A 16050-nucleotide genomic window follows, 5' to 3' on the forward strand; every position below is an offset into this window, starting at 1 on the left:
TTCCTTAGCTCCACCCTGTAGCCTCAGTAGATGAGTCCTCTGGTCTGTCCTGCCTGAGCACAGCTGTGAAATTTTCCCTGACAAGCAATGCCACTTCTCCCCCTGTCGTCCCGCCCACCCCCCCCCCCCCCCCCCATCCTGTTCTATTGAGTCAGAAGCCACGTAAGCCTGGAAAATTGAACAATTTCCCAATCTGTCTCCTGCTGCAAGCCTGTTGTACTTCAGTCTTGTTTCTGAATGAGACAGGAGGTTCTGTGAGCCAGATAAGTATACCCGCATGGTGTGCTGGCTCCCTGGTGCAAGGGTACGAGATATCACAAATCGGGTCCAAAATATTCTGAGAGGAGACGGAGAGCAGCCTGATGTCTTGGTACATGTGGGTACAAACGACATTGACAAGAAAAGGGAGGAAGTAATGAAAAGGCATTACAGTGAGCTGGGATGAAAGCTGAAAGACAGAAACGCTAGGGTGGTGATATCGGGATTACTACCTGTGATGAAAAGAATGTAAGGATAAGGAAAATGAACGTGTGGCTGAAGTGCTGGTGTACAGGGCAAGGATTTGGCTTCTTGGATCACTGGGATCTCTTTTGGGGAAGGCACGATCTTTACAAGAGGGACGGGTTGCACCTAAATCCAAAAGGTGTCAACATTTTGACAAGTATGTTTGGTACAGCAGTGGGGCAAGGTTTAAACTAATTTGGCAGGGGTATGGGAACCAGAGTGATAGGGAAAAGGGTAAAGATAAAGTAATGGCCAGGAAAAGTAAAATAGAAAAAGTAATGTTGGGAGGAGAAAGTAAAAAATCAGATGGCGCAGTGAGTTTTCAGGTCAATGATAGTGTTAAGAAAATTACAAAGAAAAATAGTGGGCAGAAAAATCAAAAGAAAAGGTTACAGAAGTCACTAGATATTAAAAGGACAAAGAGCATAAGGGCACTTTATCTGAATGCCCGCAGTATTAGAAATGTTAGTGAACTTGAGGCACAAATCGGTACCCATGCCTATGATTTTGTAGCCGTCATGGAAACATGGCTACAAGGTGACCCTAAATGGGAATTAAACTTTCAAGGGTATCAGGTGGTGCAAAGAGATAGACAGGATGGTAAGGGAGGTGGAGTTGCACTCTTAATCAAAGATGAGCTCCAGGCAGTAGTGAGGGATGATATAAGATCTAAAGTGCATAATGTTGAGTCCATTTGGGTAGAGATAAAGAATAACAAAGGGGAAAAAAATTATTGGTGGGTGTTATCTATCGCCCACCAAATAACAATAGTTTAGTGGCACAGGAAATAAATAGTGAGGCATGTAATAATGATACGGCAGTAGTCATGCAGGACTTTAACTTCCACATAGATTGGGAAAATCAAGTTAGTCGTGGGAGTCTAGAAGAGGACTTCATAGAATGCATCCGCGATAGCTTTCTTGAGCAGCATGTTAAGGAACCAACAAGAGAAAATGCTCTCCTGGATCTAGTGTTGTGCAATGAGATAGGTAGAGTAAATGATATAATAGTCAGAGACCATCTGGGAAATAGCGATCATAGTATGATTGAATTTCTCATTCAGATGGAAATAGTTAGATCTAAAACTAATATATTATGCTTAGACAGGGGTGACTAGCATAGGATGAGGAGGAATTGGGCAGAGTGGACTAGGAGCACAGGCTAATTGATGAAACAGTTGAGGAACAGTGGAAGATTTTCAAAGAAATATTTTGTAATGCTCAACAAAAATATATTCCGGTCAGGAAAAAGGGCAGCAAGGGAGGGAAAAATCAACCGTGGTTAACAAAGGAAATGAAGGAGAGTATAAAATTGAAAGCGCAGGTGTCCAAAGCTGCTAAGAGCAGTGGGAAACTGGAAGATTGGGATAACTTTAAGAGACAACAAGGGGTTACAAAGCGGGTAATAAGAAATGGGGGAAAAAGGATTATGAAAGTAAATTGGCACAAAATATATTTATAAAATTTTTTGCTTTCTGTTTTTATATAAAACGGAAGAGGATGGCCAGAGTTAACATAGGACCCTTGGAGGATGAGAAAGGAAAACCAGTAGCAAAAAATGAGGAAATGCCTGAGGCATTGAACAAATGTTGTAGTGATGGAGAAACTAATGGGACTAAGGCCAGACAAATCACCTGGTCCTGATGATATGCATCCAAGGGTTCTGAAGGAAATGGCAGAAGTTATAGTTGATGCATTGGTGGTCATATGCCAAAATTCCTTGGATTCTGGGCAGGTCCCGGCAGACTGGAAGACAGCAAATGTCATGCCACTTTTTAAGAAGGAATGTCGGCAGAAGACTGGAAATTATCGGCCAATTAGCTTGATGTCTGTAGTTGGAAAAATGCTTGAAGCCGACATCAAAGATGAAATGGTGAAACTTTTGGAATGTAAGGGTTCAATCAGGCAGACGCAGCATGGTTTTAGAAAGGGAAGATCTTGTTTGACAAACTTGTTAGGATTCTTTGAGGATATAATGGGTGCGGTGGAGAGAGGGGAACAGGTTGATGTTGTATATTTGGATTTCCAGAAAGCTTTGGATAAGGTGCCGCACAAGAGACCTCTCAGTAAGTTACAGGAAAGTGGAGTCCGGGAAGTATATTGGCCTGGATTGAAAATTGGTTGTCTGACAGGAGGCAGAGAGTCAGGATAAATGGGAGTTTTTCAGGTTGGCAGAGAGTGGTAAGTGGGGTGCCGCAGGGGTCAGTGTTAGGCCCACAACTGTTCATCATTTACATTGATGACTTGGAGGAGGGGACAAAATGTGGTGTAGCCAAGTTTGCGGATGACACCAAATTGAGTGGAAGAGCAAATTGTAATGAGGATGTGGAGAGTCTGCAGAGGGATATAGTTAAGCTGGATGAGTGGGCAAAGGTCTGGCAGATGGAGTACAATGTTAGTAAGTGTGAGGTTATCCACTTTGGCAAGAAAAATGAAAGAGCTGAATATTATTTAAAGGGTGAAAAACTACAGCATGCTGTTGTGCAGAGGGACTTGGGAAGGCTTATGCATGAATTGCAAAAAGTTAGGTTGTAGGTGCAGCAGGTTATTAAGAAGGCAAATGGAATGTTGGCCTTCATCGCTAGAGGAATTGAATTCAGGAGGTATAAGGTACTGGTGAGACCGCACCTGGAGTTCTGTGTCCAGTTCTGGTCTCCATATTTGAGGAAGGATATACTGGCTTTGGAGACGATCCAGAGGAGGGATGAAGGGGTTGACTTATGATGAAAGATTAAATTGTCTAGGATTGTATTGGCTCGAGTTCAGAAGATGAACATATACGATTATGAAGGGTATGGATAGGATAGATGTAGGATGGTTTTTTGAGCTGGCCGGGGAAACTAAAACGAGAGGTCACAGTCTCAAGATTCGGGGGAGTAGATTTAGGACAGAGATGAGGAAAAATAGTTTTTCCCAGAGAGTAGTGAATGTTTGGAATTCTCTAACCAGGGAAGTGGTTGAGGCTGCCTCATTAAACATATTTAAAATTCGGTTAGATAAATTTTTACATGATAGAGGAATTAGGGGATATGGGGAGAAGGCAGGTAGGTGGAGTTAGGTCATAAATTAGATCAGCCATAATCTTATTGATTGGCGGAGCAGGCTCGATGGGCCATTTTTGGCCTGCTCCTGTTCTTAATTCCTATGTTCCTATGTAACTTCCACTGAACTGTGTTCTATTTTCTGATCTCTGGTATTCCAGAAAATGGGGAAGTGGAACTGAAAGAAATGTGAAGAAACTGCAGATGGTGGAAATATGAAATATAATAAAATTATAGAAATCTTCCATTCAGGCAACATCTGTGGAAAGAAAAGCCGAAAAGGTTTCTAGTCGTCAGGACTTTGAGAGTAATGCAATGATATTACTTTCTTGTCAAAAGGAAAACTGGAAGGGGTTCACTGTCTTCACAAATTTAGTTTCTGCTGTTAGGGATGAGGTCATCTGCACATTGAAGACCTTCCTAAAAATATCAGGCTCGTTCTTGTGCAGAATCAGAATGTTGAAATCGTCAGTAACTAGGCCTCAGCCTTGGGCACATTGGTGTGGTCAAGGGAGAAAGCTTCTATTCGAACCAAAAAAAAGTCCAATCTGTGTCTCGGGTAGGAAAATTCATCTTCCATTATGACTCCACGACATTCTGAACAGTAGAATGAGCCTTGCACTTCCAATGTCTGCAACGCAAAAGTCCTTGCGAACTTTCACTACACATCATCATCCAAAAGTTAAAGTCTGTGATAAATCCCCGGAAAATGTGGACTACTTTTGCATCTCAGAAGCCACCTCTCAACCTAGCTATTTTTCTTAGATTCACCAGTTGCATTTTAGTGAGGGTGGATTTGACTTTTATGGGTTTATTCTGCAAGATGCCTAATTGATCCGTAATCCCTCCTGATCTACCTGTCCATTTTTATCCGTCAATTTAACTTTCTAGCACTTTTCTTACACCAGCCATGCCATCAACCTCCAAACCAAGTTTTCTGTCAGCAGATTCATTCTGATAGTCAAAACCAGACTAAGCTTCTGAACGTGTCGTTTTCTTTGAAGATATCTCTCCCTGTATCAGAGACATTTTATTTAATGTTTTTACCACATATGGCAGCAGTTACTGGCATTTGGAACTTTAAGTACTTCCAGGGCTCTGTCTCCTCTATTCCAACCTGGGTTATTTTCCTAACAACCAAAGAGTAAATTTTAAGATTGCCACCTTGGTCTTTCAACCCATTTAGCCTTTATACATCCATTGCTCCATTCTGAAATTTAACCATGTAACTATAACCATATAACTGTTTACTTCGTGGAAACAGGCCATGTCGGCCCTTCAAGTCCACGCCAGTTCACTTGAACAATGCAACAGATTCACTTCTTCCTGTAAAGTGGAAAATCTTAAAGAAGTTAATTCTCAGAAATTGTTAGTTCCAGCAGGATTCAGAGTCTGCAATCGAACCTTTAACCTGAATTTTCTCTTTTAGAATGTCACGAATCTAAAGATTTTTAAATGTTGCGTCAATAGGATTGTAGCGCACAAAAATTGCCACCCAATTCTGATTGGAGACCCTGGTTTGGTTGCTCCAGACCCAGGCTACTATCATTTTGATGTTCTCTGTTCTATTTAGTCTCTTGAAGGAAATCTATTTCTCACTCAAGTCTGTCCCTACAAGTATCTACTCTTCATTATCATGGAATCCCATGATCTAAATTATTGTATAGTTTTGTATGAGATTGGATATACCAGGGACTGATTAGGAATAATCAACATGGTTTTGTGTGTGATAGGTCGTGTATAACCAATTTTATAGAGTTTTTTTTAAGGAGGTTACCAAGAATGTTGTTGAAGGAAAGGTTATGTTGTAAACATAGACTTTTATAAGGCCTTTGAGACGGTCTCACTTGGGAGGTTAGGAAGGTTCAGAAGTGCAATATTCATGCTGAAGTAGTAAACTGGATTTGACAATGGCTGGAAGGCCTCTGACTAGTAGTGTGCCTCAGGAATTTGTGCTGGAACCATTGTTGTTTGTCATCTATAATCAATGATCTGGATGCTAATGTGGTAAATTGGATCAGCAAGTTTGCAAATGACACTATGATTGGAGCTATTTGGTCAGCAAAGAAAGTTTTCAAAGCTTGGAGAGAGGGATCTGGACCAGCTGGAATAATGGGCTGGAAAATGGTAGATGGAATTTAATGCAGACAAGTGTGAGGTGTTGCATTTTGCAAGGACAAACCAAGAATGGTAGGGCACTGAAGAGTGCAGGTGACAGAGTGATCTGGGAATGCAGATACATAATTCCCTGTAAGTGGAACGCAGATACATAATTCCCCGTAAGTGGCCTTCATAAATTAAAGTATTAAGTATAGGAATTGGTATGTTAAAGTTGTCTAAGACATTGGTGAGGCCAAATTTGGAGTATTGTGTGCAGTTTTGGTTACCTAACTACAGGAAAGATATCAATAAGATAGAAAGAGTGCAGAGAAAATTTACTAGGATGTTGCCCATATTTCAGGAACTGAGTTACAGAGAAAGGTTAAACAGTTAGGACTTTATTCCCTGGAGTCCAGATGAATGAGGAGAGATTTGATAGAGGTATTTAAAATTGTGATGGGGGAATAGACAGATTAAATGTAGATAAGCTTCTTCCAAAGAGGGTAGATGAGATACCATCCTGAGGAGATTGGTTACGAGTGAAAGGGGAAAAGGTTTAGGGGGAACAGGAGGGTTAACTTCACACAGAGTGATGGGAGTGTAAAATTAGCTTTTAGCTGAATGTGTCTCAATTTTAACATTAAAGAAGAATTTGGACAGGTACATGTATGGGAGAGGTTGGAGGGCTATGGATTAGGTGCAGGTCAGTGGGATCAGGCAAAAAAAATGGTTCAGCACAGACTAGAAGGGCTGAAGGAACCTGTTTCTACATGGATAAAAGAAAAATAGAGGTTTATGATGCAAGGAGGGTTTAGTATTTATTTTGATAGGAATATCTAGGCCAGCATAACATCAAGAGCTGAAGGACCTGAACTGTGCTATAATGTAAAAATAAAATTGGTGACATTGCAAATGGTGTACTGCTGTACACCTCCTGTGCTAGTTCTGGGCATTGGCGAGGTACCATTGTAGGAGGTGCTGGTCCAAAAGACTTGGTGAGTTGCTGCATTGAATTTGAGAGATGTGAAACATGAGAACCATGATATTTCTGGTGGAGTGAGTGAATGTTTCGGGTATTGGATCTCCAGGTTTTATCTTTTAATGATACTGAAACCCTTGACTGCTGGAGATGTACTGGAAGTGGTAAGCAGGTTTAGGGGGAAACGGGAGATGAGCCTATCAATCTCTAAAATGCTGTAGAATGGGTGTGGCGTGCCATTTAAGAGTTTTGTTCTTTGTCAATGTTAAAATTGAGGAATGTTGGAAATTGTTGGAATGTTCATTGCCTAATTTCGAGGTCACAGTTATTTTTATTGACTGATATTAAATTTTTAAACTTAAATTTAGGCATACAGCACAGTTACAGGCCCTTTTGGCCCATGATGTTGGGCCACCCCATTACACCCAATTAACATACAACCCTGTACATTGTGAAGAGTGGGATGAAACTGGAGCCCCCAGACGAAACCCACAAAGACACGGGGAGAACATACAAACTCTTTACAGACACCTCTGGATTCAAATCCCATTTCCAGTTGTTGGTGTTGTAATTTTTTTCTTCTTTGGCTTGGCTTCGCGGACGAAGATTTATGGAGGGGTAAAGTCCACGTCAGCTGCAGGCTCGTTTGTGGCTGACAAGTCCGATGCGGGACAGGCAGACACGGTTGCAGCGGTTGCAAGGGAAAATTGGTTGGTTGGGGTTGGGTGTTGGGTTTTTCCTCCTTTGTCTTTTGACAGTGAGGTGGGCTCTGCGGTCTTCTTCAAAGGAGGTTGCTGCCCGCCAAACTATGAGGCGTCAAGATGCACAGTTTGAGGCGATATCAGCCTACTGGCGGTGGTCAATGTGGCAGGCATCAAGAGATTTCTTTAGGCAGTCTTTGTACCTCTTCTTTGATGCACCTCTGACACGACGGCCAGTGGAGAGCTCGCCATATAACACGATCTTGGGAAGGCGATGGTCCTCCATTCTGGAGATGTGACCTACCCAGCGCAGTTGGATCTTCAGCAGCGTGGATTCGATGCTGTCGGCCTCTGCCATCTCGAGTACTTCGATGTTGGAGATGAAGTCGCTCCAATGAATGTTGAGGATGGAGCAGAGACGACGCTGGTGGAAGCGTTCTAGGAGCTGTAGGTGATGCCGGTAAAGGACCCATGATTCAGAGCCGAACAGGAGTGTGGGTATGACAATGGCTCTGTATACGTTAATCTTTGTGAGGTTTTTCAGTTGGTTGTTTTTCCAGACTCTTTTGTGTAGTCTTCCAAAGGCGCTATTTGCCTTGGCGAGTCTGTTGTCTATCTCATTGTCGATCCTTGTATTCGATGAAATGGTGCAGCCGAGATAGGTAAACTGGTTGACCATTTTGAGTTTTGTGTGCCCGATTGAGATGTGGGGGGGCTGGTTGTCATGTGGGGAGCTGGCTGATGGAGGACCTCAGTTTTCTTCAGGCTGACTTCCAGGCCAAACATTTTGGCTCCGCAAAACAGGACGTCAGCGCTGAAGAGCTGGCTCTGAATGGGCAACTAAAGCGGCATCATCTGCAAAGAGTAGTTCACAGACAAATTGCTCGTGTCTTGGAGTGAGCTTGCAGGCACCTCAAATTGAAGAGACTGCCATCCGTGCGGTAACGGATGTAAACAGTGTCTTCATTGTTGAGGTCTTTCATGGCTTGTTTCAGCGAGAAATCAGACTGCTCAAACTACAGGGGAAATCACGCTGCTCTCCATTGCAAGCAAAATCTTCGCTAGGATTCTCCTAAATAGAATAATACCTAGTGTCGCCGAAAATGTTCTCCCAGAATCACAGTGCGGCTTTCGCGCAAACAGAGGAACTACTGACATGGTCTTTGCCCTCAGACAGCTCCAAGAAAAGTGCAGAGAACAAAACAAAGGACTCTACATCACCTTTGTTGACCTCACCAAAGCCTTCGACACCGTGAGCAGGAAAGGGCTTTGGCAAATACTAGAGCGCATCGGATGTCCCCCAAAGTTGCTCAACATGATTATCCAACTGCACGAAAACCAACAAGGTCGGGTCAGATAGAGCAATGAGCTCTCTGAACCCTTCTCCATTAACAATAGCGTGAAGCAAGGCTGTGTTCTCGCACCAACCCTCTTTTCAATCTTCTTCAGCATGATGCTGAAACAAGGTGTTGTAATAGCACTGTACTAACTAACCACTTTGCTAACCATGTATAATTCCTTTCAACAGTGGAGCAGCTAATTTTGTTGGTTCTATGTTCTTCTTGCTGAAAATAATTTGATCTATCGTTTGACAATGATGGTAGAATGAAGAATATGCTAGACTTTGAATTTTTTTGCCCCCCTGCTTGGGCTTACAGATGACTTCTGTTAGTATTGATGTGTAAAAGTGGAACTGCAGTATATTCAACAGAAGGGACAGGAGAGGAAAGTCAAATACAAGGTTTAGACTTGGATACAGCATTGGTATTGGATAGACAATTGACAACCATCATATGTGATCATCTGTATCTGATGTACTTTGATGGTAGTTAGTCTGTAACCTATTTATTCAAAAATATCTATACATTAAAATGTTTTGAGGTTCTAATGCCTAAATCATTCATCTGTCTCTGTGTCAGTACCTATTCTCAGCTACCTGGTAGCTTTTACACATCTCTGTAGTACATTAATCTCATCAGTCTCAGAGTTGATTGGAATCCAACTAATAAAATACTTTCTCTCTGCAGTCTTAATGTGGACTCGTTGTTTGGCCAACCCACACTAGAATGCCTCAATCATGTTTGTTGTGTTCCAGTGTTAGATATATTGATATGTGTATGTTTTTTTAAACTTTATTTATTCATTCAAAAAACAAATAATATATGACATATGCAGCAATTAAACATGAACATGAAAGTTTTTATATATATATATAAAAAAAAGAACCCCCCCTATAAAAAAAAGAAAGAATATTAAAGAAAAAGTTAAATATACATATTAAAATCAAGTCAACATAAATTGAAATGTAAATATTCCAAGTATAACAGCCACTTTTTAATAAAAAATTATAATTATCATGTGAAACATATGTCATTTTTTCATTTATTAAACAATATTTCATCTCATTATGCCATCTAATAATATCAATCATATTTGTATCTTTTTATGTACGAGCAATACATTTTTTTGCTTCGGATAAAGATAAATATACAAAAGCAAGCTGAAACTTATCTAATTGAAAACCTTTCAGAGTTTGCAAACTACCCAATAAAAATACTGTTGGATCTAAAACTATTTTAATCTTATACAGGTATTCTAAAAACGATTGAATTTTCTTACAAAAAGATTATATATGTATACATAACCAAACAGCATGAAAAAAAGTTCCACCGTATCACCACATCTAAAACATAAATCTGATTCATTAAAACCATATTTTTTAAATTTTTCAGGTGTCAAATATAATTGATGTAAAAATTGTAATTAATCATTGCATAACGTGCATTTATCAATCTAGTTACACTATCATAACAAATATCTAACCAATCATCTTGAGAAAAAATAAAAACAATATCCACTTCCCATTTAATTTTAGATCTATCCCAACCCTTTTTATCCATACCATCCTGTAATATTTGATACATAAATGAAATATAACCCTTTTCTGGTACCTTCATAAGAAGTCTCAAATTTAGTCATTTTAGGTAAAATCGTATCTTTACCAAACATACATTTTACCAAAGATCGAATTTGATAATAAAGAAACAGAGTTCTTATGAATACCAAAATCTTCCCTCATCTGATTAAAAGATAAAAACTTACCCTCTTTAAAACAATCTCCCAAATTTTTCAACCTTTAAATCTCCAATACAATAAACTTTGATTATGTATTGAAAAAGAAATAAGTTGATTATTATACAACGGAGTCAAGGCCAATAATTTATCCCTAGAGCCTATCATTTTATTTTTCTTTTTCCATAACTTCATTAAATGTTTTAGTATAGGCACATTATATTGTTGTAACAAATTTATATTCCAGCTAAAGAAAAATTGATGTATTTCAAATTCAGAAATACTTGCCATCTCAATTTTAGCCCAACTAGGAGGCCGTACCAAATCCATCAATGAACTAATAAATTTAAGTTGGGCTGCTTCATAATAATTTTGAAAATGTGGTAAACGTAGTCCCCCTAACTCGTATTTTCAAGTTAATTTATTCAAAGCTACTCTCGAAAATTTACCCCTTCGTTAAAAACTCCCTAACCATTTTATTCAAATCTCTAAAAAAAATTTATCAAGTAAATATGGAATAGATTGAAACAAATATTGTATATGTGGAAAGATGTTCCTCTTAATTGTATTTATCCTTCCCATTAAATTATTAGGTAAATCTTTCCATTTAATCAAATCAGTTTTAATATTTTTCATTAACAGAACATAATTTATATAAAGATTGATAATTAACATTCAAAATTATACCCAGATATTTAATTCGATCAGTCCACTTCAAATTAATAATATTCTTATAAACTGAATAATGTCCTTCACTTACCAGTAAAATTTCACTTTTTTTCCAATTAAATTTATATCCAGAAAGGCATCCATATTGTATTAAACATTCCTTCAAATGCAAAAGTGACTGAGCTGGGTTTATTAAATACACCAATACATCATCAGCAAATAAATTAATTTTATACTCCTCGTCTAAAACTTTCATACCTTGTATCTATGTATTTTGTCTTATCAACTGTGCTAAAGGTTCAATCATTAACACAAACAAAGCTGGTGTAAAGGACAACCTCGACAAGTTGATCGAGTTAAAAGATTCTGAAATCAATCCATTCGTCAATACTCCAGCTACCGGTTTACTATATAGAGCCCTAATCCATCCAATAAAAGAAGGACCAAACTTAAATTTCTCCAAAACTTTAAACAAAAAATTCCATTCAACTCTATTAAATGCTTTTTCTGCATCTAAGGATATCACCATCGGGTGATCTAAAGATTGTCGAAATCTATTAAACTAATCACACGCAAAATGTTATCTGAAGCATATCTATTCTTTATAAAACCTGTTTGATCAATATGAATCAACTTTGGTAAAAATTTAGCCAATCTATTCGCTAATATTTTAGCTATTATTTTATAATCTACATTTAACAACAAAATTGGTCTATATGAAGATACTTTCAAAGGAACTCTATCTTTTTTAGGAATTACTGTAATTAAAGCACTAGAACAAGACTCGGGTAATTCATAATGTTCTCCAACTTGATGTAATATATCCCCAAACACTGTAGATAAATCATCATTAAATTTTTTATAAAATTCAACCGAAAATCCATCATCACCAGGCGATTTACCGTTCGGCATTTCCAACATAGCCCATTTCAATTTCCGAATCAGTAAATGGTTCTTCTAACTCCTGTATATCTGCATCCTCTAATATCGGTAAATTCAACTGTGATTAAAAGATCAATCAATTCAGTTTCTTGTTTTTTTTTCAGATGTATATAACTTTTTATAAAATGAATGAAATTCATCATTAATCTCACGAGGTTTATGTAATAAGAGAATTCCGTCTAACAGCATTAGTAGTCCTCTATCTGTTCTTTCTTTAATTGCCACGCCAATACCTTATGTGCTTTCTCTCCCCTTCGTAATACCGTTGTTTAGTCCTATTAATAACACATTCAAATTGATAAGATTGCAAAGTATTATATTTCAATTTCAGCCTAGATAATTCTATTTTCTGATCTTCTGTAACATCTTTCTGAAATTCCTTTTCTAACTCAAATATGTGCATGTTGAGGCACTTTTTCAATACATAAACAGTGATCATTTTCCAACCACTTGTATCAAGTGACTCCTTGCTGTGACCAAGCAGTTTCTGTTTCTCATAGTGTGGTTTGCACAATTACGCTTTGTGATTTCAAAAACAGCTAGCTTCTACTTTGAAATATTTGTATATTCTGAAATGGCTGTTATATTAATTGTTTCTTTTGAAATAAAGATTGAAGATTTCTGACATATTACATTGTGTTTTCATTGTTTAATGTTAGCAAACAAAATTCCTTAAAGCTTTCAGAGGAAGCTTTTAATCTGATATTTACCTTCAGGTTGGACTTCTCTCCTACTTAGACTAACAAAGAATTTTTTTCCCATACTTTGGTAGTTAAATTAAATTTCAAAAAGCATTTGATAGTTTATTGATATTATCAATGAGGAATGTAAAATTCTACTTGTAAACTAGCTTTCATGGGAGGGGTGAGTAAAAAAGCTATGATTGATCACAGTATGCCTCCGAATTTCACAGGTTGGAAATGTCATGATGACATCCAAGTGCAATATGAGCTCATCTGTTGGCTTAACTCGCTGTACTGTTCATTTACTATCAATTTCTTCTGACAGCGGTGATCATGTAACAAATTTGAAGCAAAGTTTATAGCTTAATTTTAAAAGTTGAATATCTTTTGAAAATATCTGAAGTTTTTCAAGAAGGAAAAATGTTAATTTTTGCTGTCATGAGCCAATGAATATTAATAGGTTATTCACATCAATAATGCTTCATTAATGCGAGTTATTCAGATTACCAAGTGTAAATAGGATTTTGTTTTGGTCTTAAAGTTACTGAATCCTCACTGCATATCATCTTTGTGTAGGTTTTTTGGCAGGTTGTGATGGTGTGAATATGAACAAATAATTAATGTGATCTCACCACTATTTTGAAAACGATTTATATTCAGAGTAACCGTTTTAATTCTATTCATTCTATTATATTGAATGTCATCAATGCATACTGAGTTACTTCTGTCCTTAGGCAATGGAGTATACATGTGCTCTGTACATAAACTGGTAGGCTAACTTGTAAGGGAATATGAGCATTTAATGTTCATACAGGATAGATGCATTACTACAAATGCCTCAGTTTAAGGAACTAGAAATGGTTTTAGTTCATAATAGTGTACATAAAGCTGGTGGTAGTAGTTTCAGCAGGTACCATTTAAGCAGAATACATGGGAAGGAGAAGTCAAATGGAACCTTTGACTCATTTATCAGGCTTTGGGTTGTGTTAAAGAGGGGAGGGGGGTTTGCGACTTAACTGAGTGAGAATGAAGGGGAGTAGAGTTGGATTGATTTCTGACTGATTAGAATTTTCCAATTTGTGTTTGGAAATTTGGTTCTTGCGTCTAATAATTCTAATTGAGGGTGTGATGGCCAGAATATCAATGAGCACGTGTTGATCTTAAAAAGTACCTGATTTCTTGATGGTCCTGATAGAAAATTGAGTGAAACCATTCATTGAGATGAGAAAATCAGGTTATGTGGCTGTTAATTGGAGCAAATCTAATGGACAATATTTGATGAATTACATTTCCATACTTTTACATTAAATTGGGTTAATATGAGGTTATTAATGGGATCACTCATAAATTTATGGTGATGTAAGAGTAGACACCATTTACTGGTGATGGTGAAAGTAGGTCTAGACAATAAAAGACAAGTGAAAGAAACAAATTTAAGTGAGGTGGTTGACCAAAGCTGTTTACAAATTGAATATAATGCTTGGTTAAAGTGGCTGAATCAAAAAAAAGTATGCTATGTAGAAATCAAAAATAAAATAGTGGGAGACAATTATAGAGAAACGTAATAGTGTTGGTGTTGAGAATTTTGCATGGCATTTTGTTCTTTGTGCTGAAGAACAAGGAAAGAATATTATTATTGTTTTTATTACCTTGCTTTCTTTAAGCATTAATCATTTCCTTTAGGAACCCCGATTGAAGGGTTCCAGCCCACAACATTGGCCATTCTTTTCCTCCCACTTCCAACAGATTGTGTTTAGCTTCAGATTCTAGCATCTGCGGTGTGCTCTGTCTCCAGATTAATATGGTAAAATTAGTTTCCTTCTGATTCAGAGTTTTGGAATGCGGTTCTTGGCTTTTTTGGCAGACAAATATGTAATGAAGTACCCGTTCTTCTTATGAGAAGTTGATAATAGTCCTATGCAGTGCATTGTTTTGTTACTGCTTGTGAGAGGTGCCATGAGGATTCCTCTTGATGTTCATTACACACTTTTTCAGATCTGCATCTCATCATCCTTCCAAACCCTAACTTTCTCCTTTGGATATAAATTCACTGCATTATGGTTATCTGACTAAGTAGATAAGGCTAAAGTCAAGAATGCACACTTCAGTTTGCTCCCTCATTCTATGACTGCTCTTGTTTCAGTTGAATTGAAAAGAGGAAGAGTTACAAGTGTAAAGTTTGTCCCTCATCCAACCACAGGTGTTACATAAGCTGGAAGCAGTTTTTTAAATTGCCTCTTAATAACCAAACCAAGTCATAATTAAAATGTGATGTGTATTTTAATTATATTTGCATATTGCTTTTTATGGCAATGAGATTTGTTCAAAGACTCTTAATTTGGAGAAATTCAGTAAATTATGGAATGAAAATTGCTAACTGTTCATTTTATGTTTGAAGTTTCATTTGAGATTGTTTTATGATAGTATACCTTATGATAGTCCCTTAACTGTATCTCAATGTCAAATATTTCATGATGAGAACAGAAAATTTAATGGTAGCATGGTTAGCGTAGTGGTTCCGGCACTATCTGTAAGGAGTTTGTGCATTCTCCTCAGGTCTGCATGGGTTTTCTCCAGGTGCTCTGGTTTCCTACCACCTTTCAAAATGTACCAGGATTGGACCGTGTGGGGTTTTTACCGTGTTTTATTCCTAAATAAAATGATGGAAATAATTGTGGCAGAATGTGATGAAAGTTAGTATTTCACAGTGATGACTTTTCATCAGTAATTTGGATTAATAATTTCTTGATGCCTTCTCATCATTTTTTAAAATTAGCTGTAACTTTGAATTCTTGTTTGCCTTCAGGGTGGGAATTTGGCCTAGCTATTTACTTTGCTGGGGATATTCATTGATGTTATGATTAATTTTAGTCTATTTAAAATAACAATTAGAACTTTTCTTGTTTTCATTTTTGAAAACGCTCCTTTATAACCATTGTATTCAAGTGCTAAATGTGCTTTCTGATTAATCTTGTTTTCAGGCCAAATACATTTCACAGTGTATTGATGAAATAAAGCAGGAGCTCAAGCAAGACAACATTGCAGTTAAGGCCAATGCTGTCATCAAACTTGCATACGTAAGTCCAAAATGTCATATTAATTATCTGCTTGAATAAAATTAAATTATAGCAAGAGTTTTGCAATAGGGCTTTTGTTCAGCTTTGCTAATCCATCTGGAATAATTTGCCTCCTTCAATAACATAATTTTTGCATGTGTTCTTCAATTTAGTTTATTCTTCTGTTTGTCCATACTTCTGGGGAACACTTGATCATTTTTCTTTAAATTCCCTATCCTCCCACCACGCCCCCCCCCCCCTCCCTTCCCACCCCAACTTCATTGCTGTTTGCATTTTAATTCCA

The 16050-nt window shown here is 37.6% G+C and overlaps 1 protein-coding gene across 1 annotated transcript in view; it reads left to right on the plus strand.

Annotated features, from left to right (window-relative positions):
- The window catches only part of ap3d1 (adaptor related protein complex 3 subunit delta 1), an 89663-nt gene that overhangs the window by 19520 nt on the left and 54093 nt on the right, over positions 1–16050 (plus strand). Inside the window, exon 2 of the mRNA XM_069928736.1 lies at positions 15672–15767. Within this exon, the coding sequence (XP_069784837.1) occupies positions 15672–15767 (96 nt within the window). The remainder of the gene's footprint in view (positions 1–15671; positions 15768–16050) is intronic.

The sequence above is a fragment of the Narcine bancroftii genome, chromosome 3 (genome assembly GCF_036971445.1).
Source record: "Narcine bancroftii isolate sNarBan1 chromosome 3, sNarBan1.hap1, whole genome shotgun sequence".
In the NCBI taxonomy this organism is placed as follows: Eukaryota; Metazoa; Chordata; class Chondrichthyes; order Torpediniformes; family Narcinidae; genus Narcine; species Narcine bancroftii.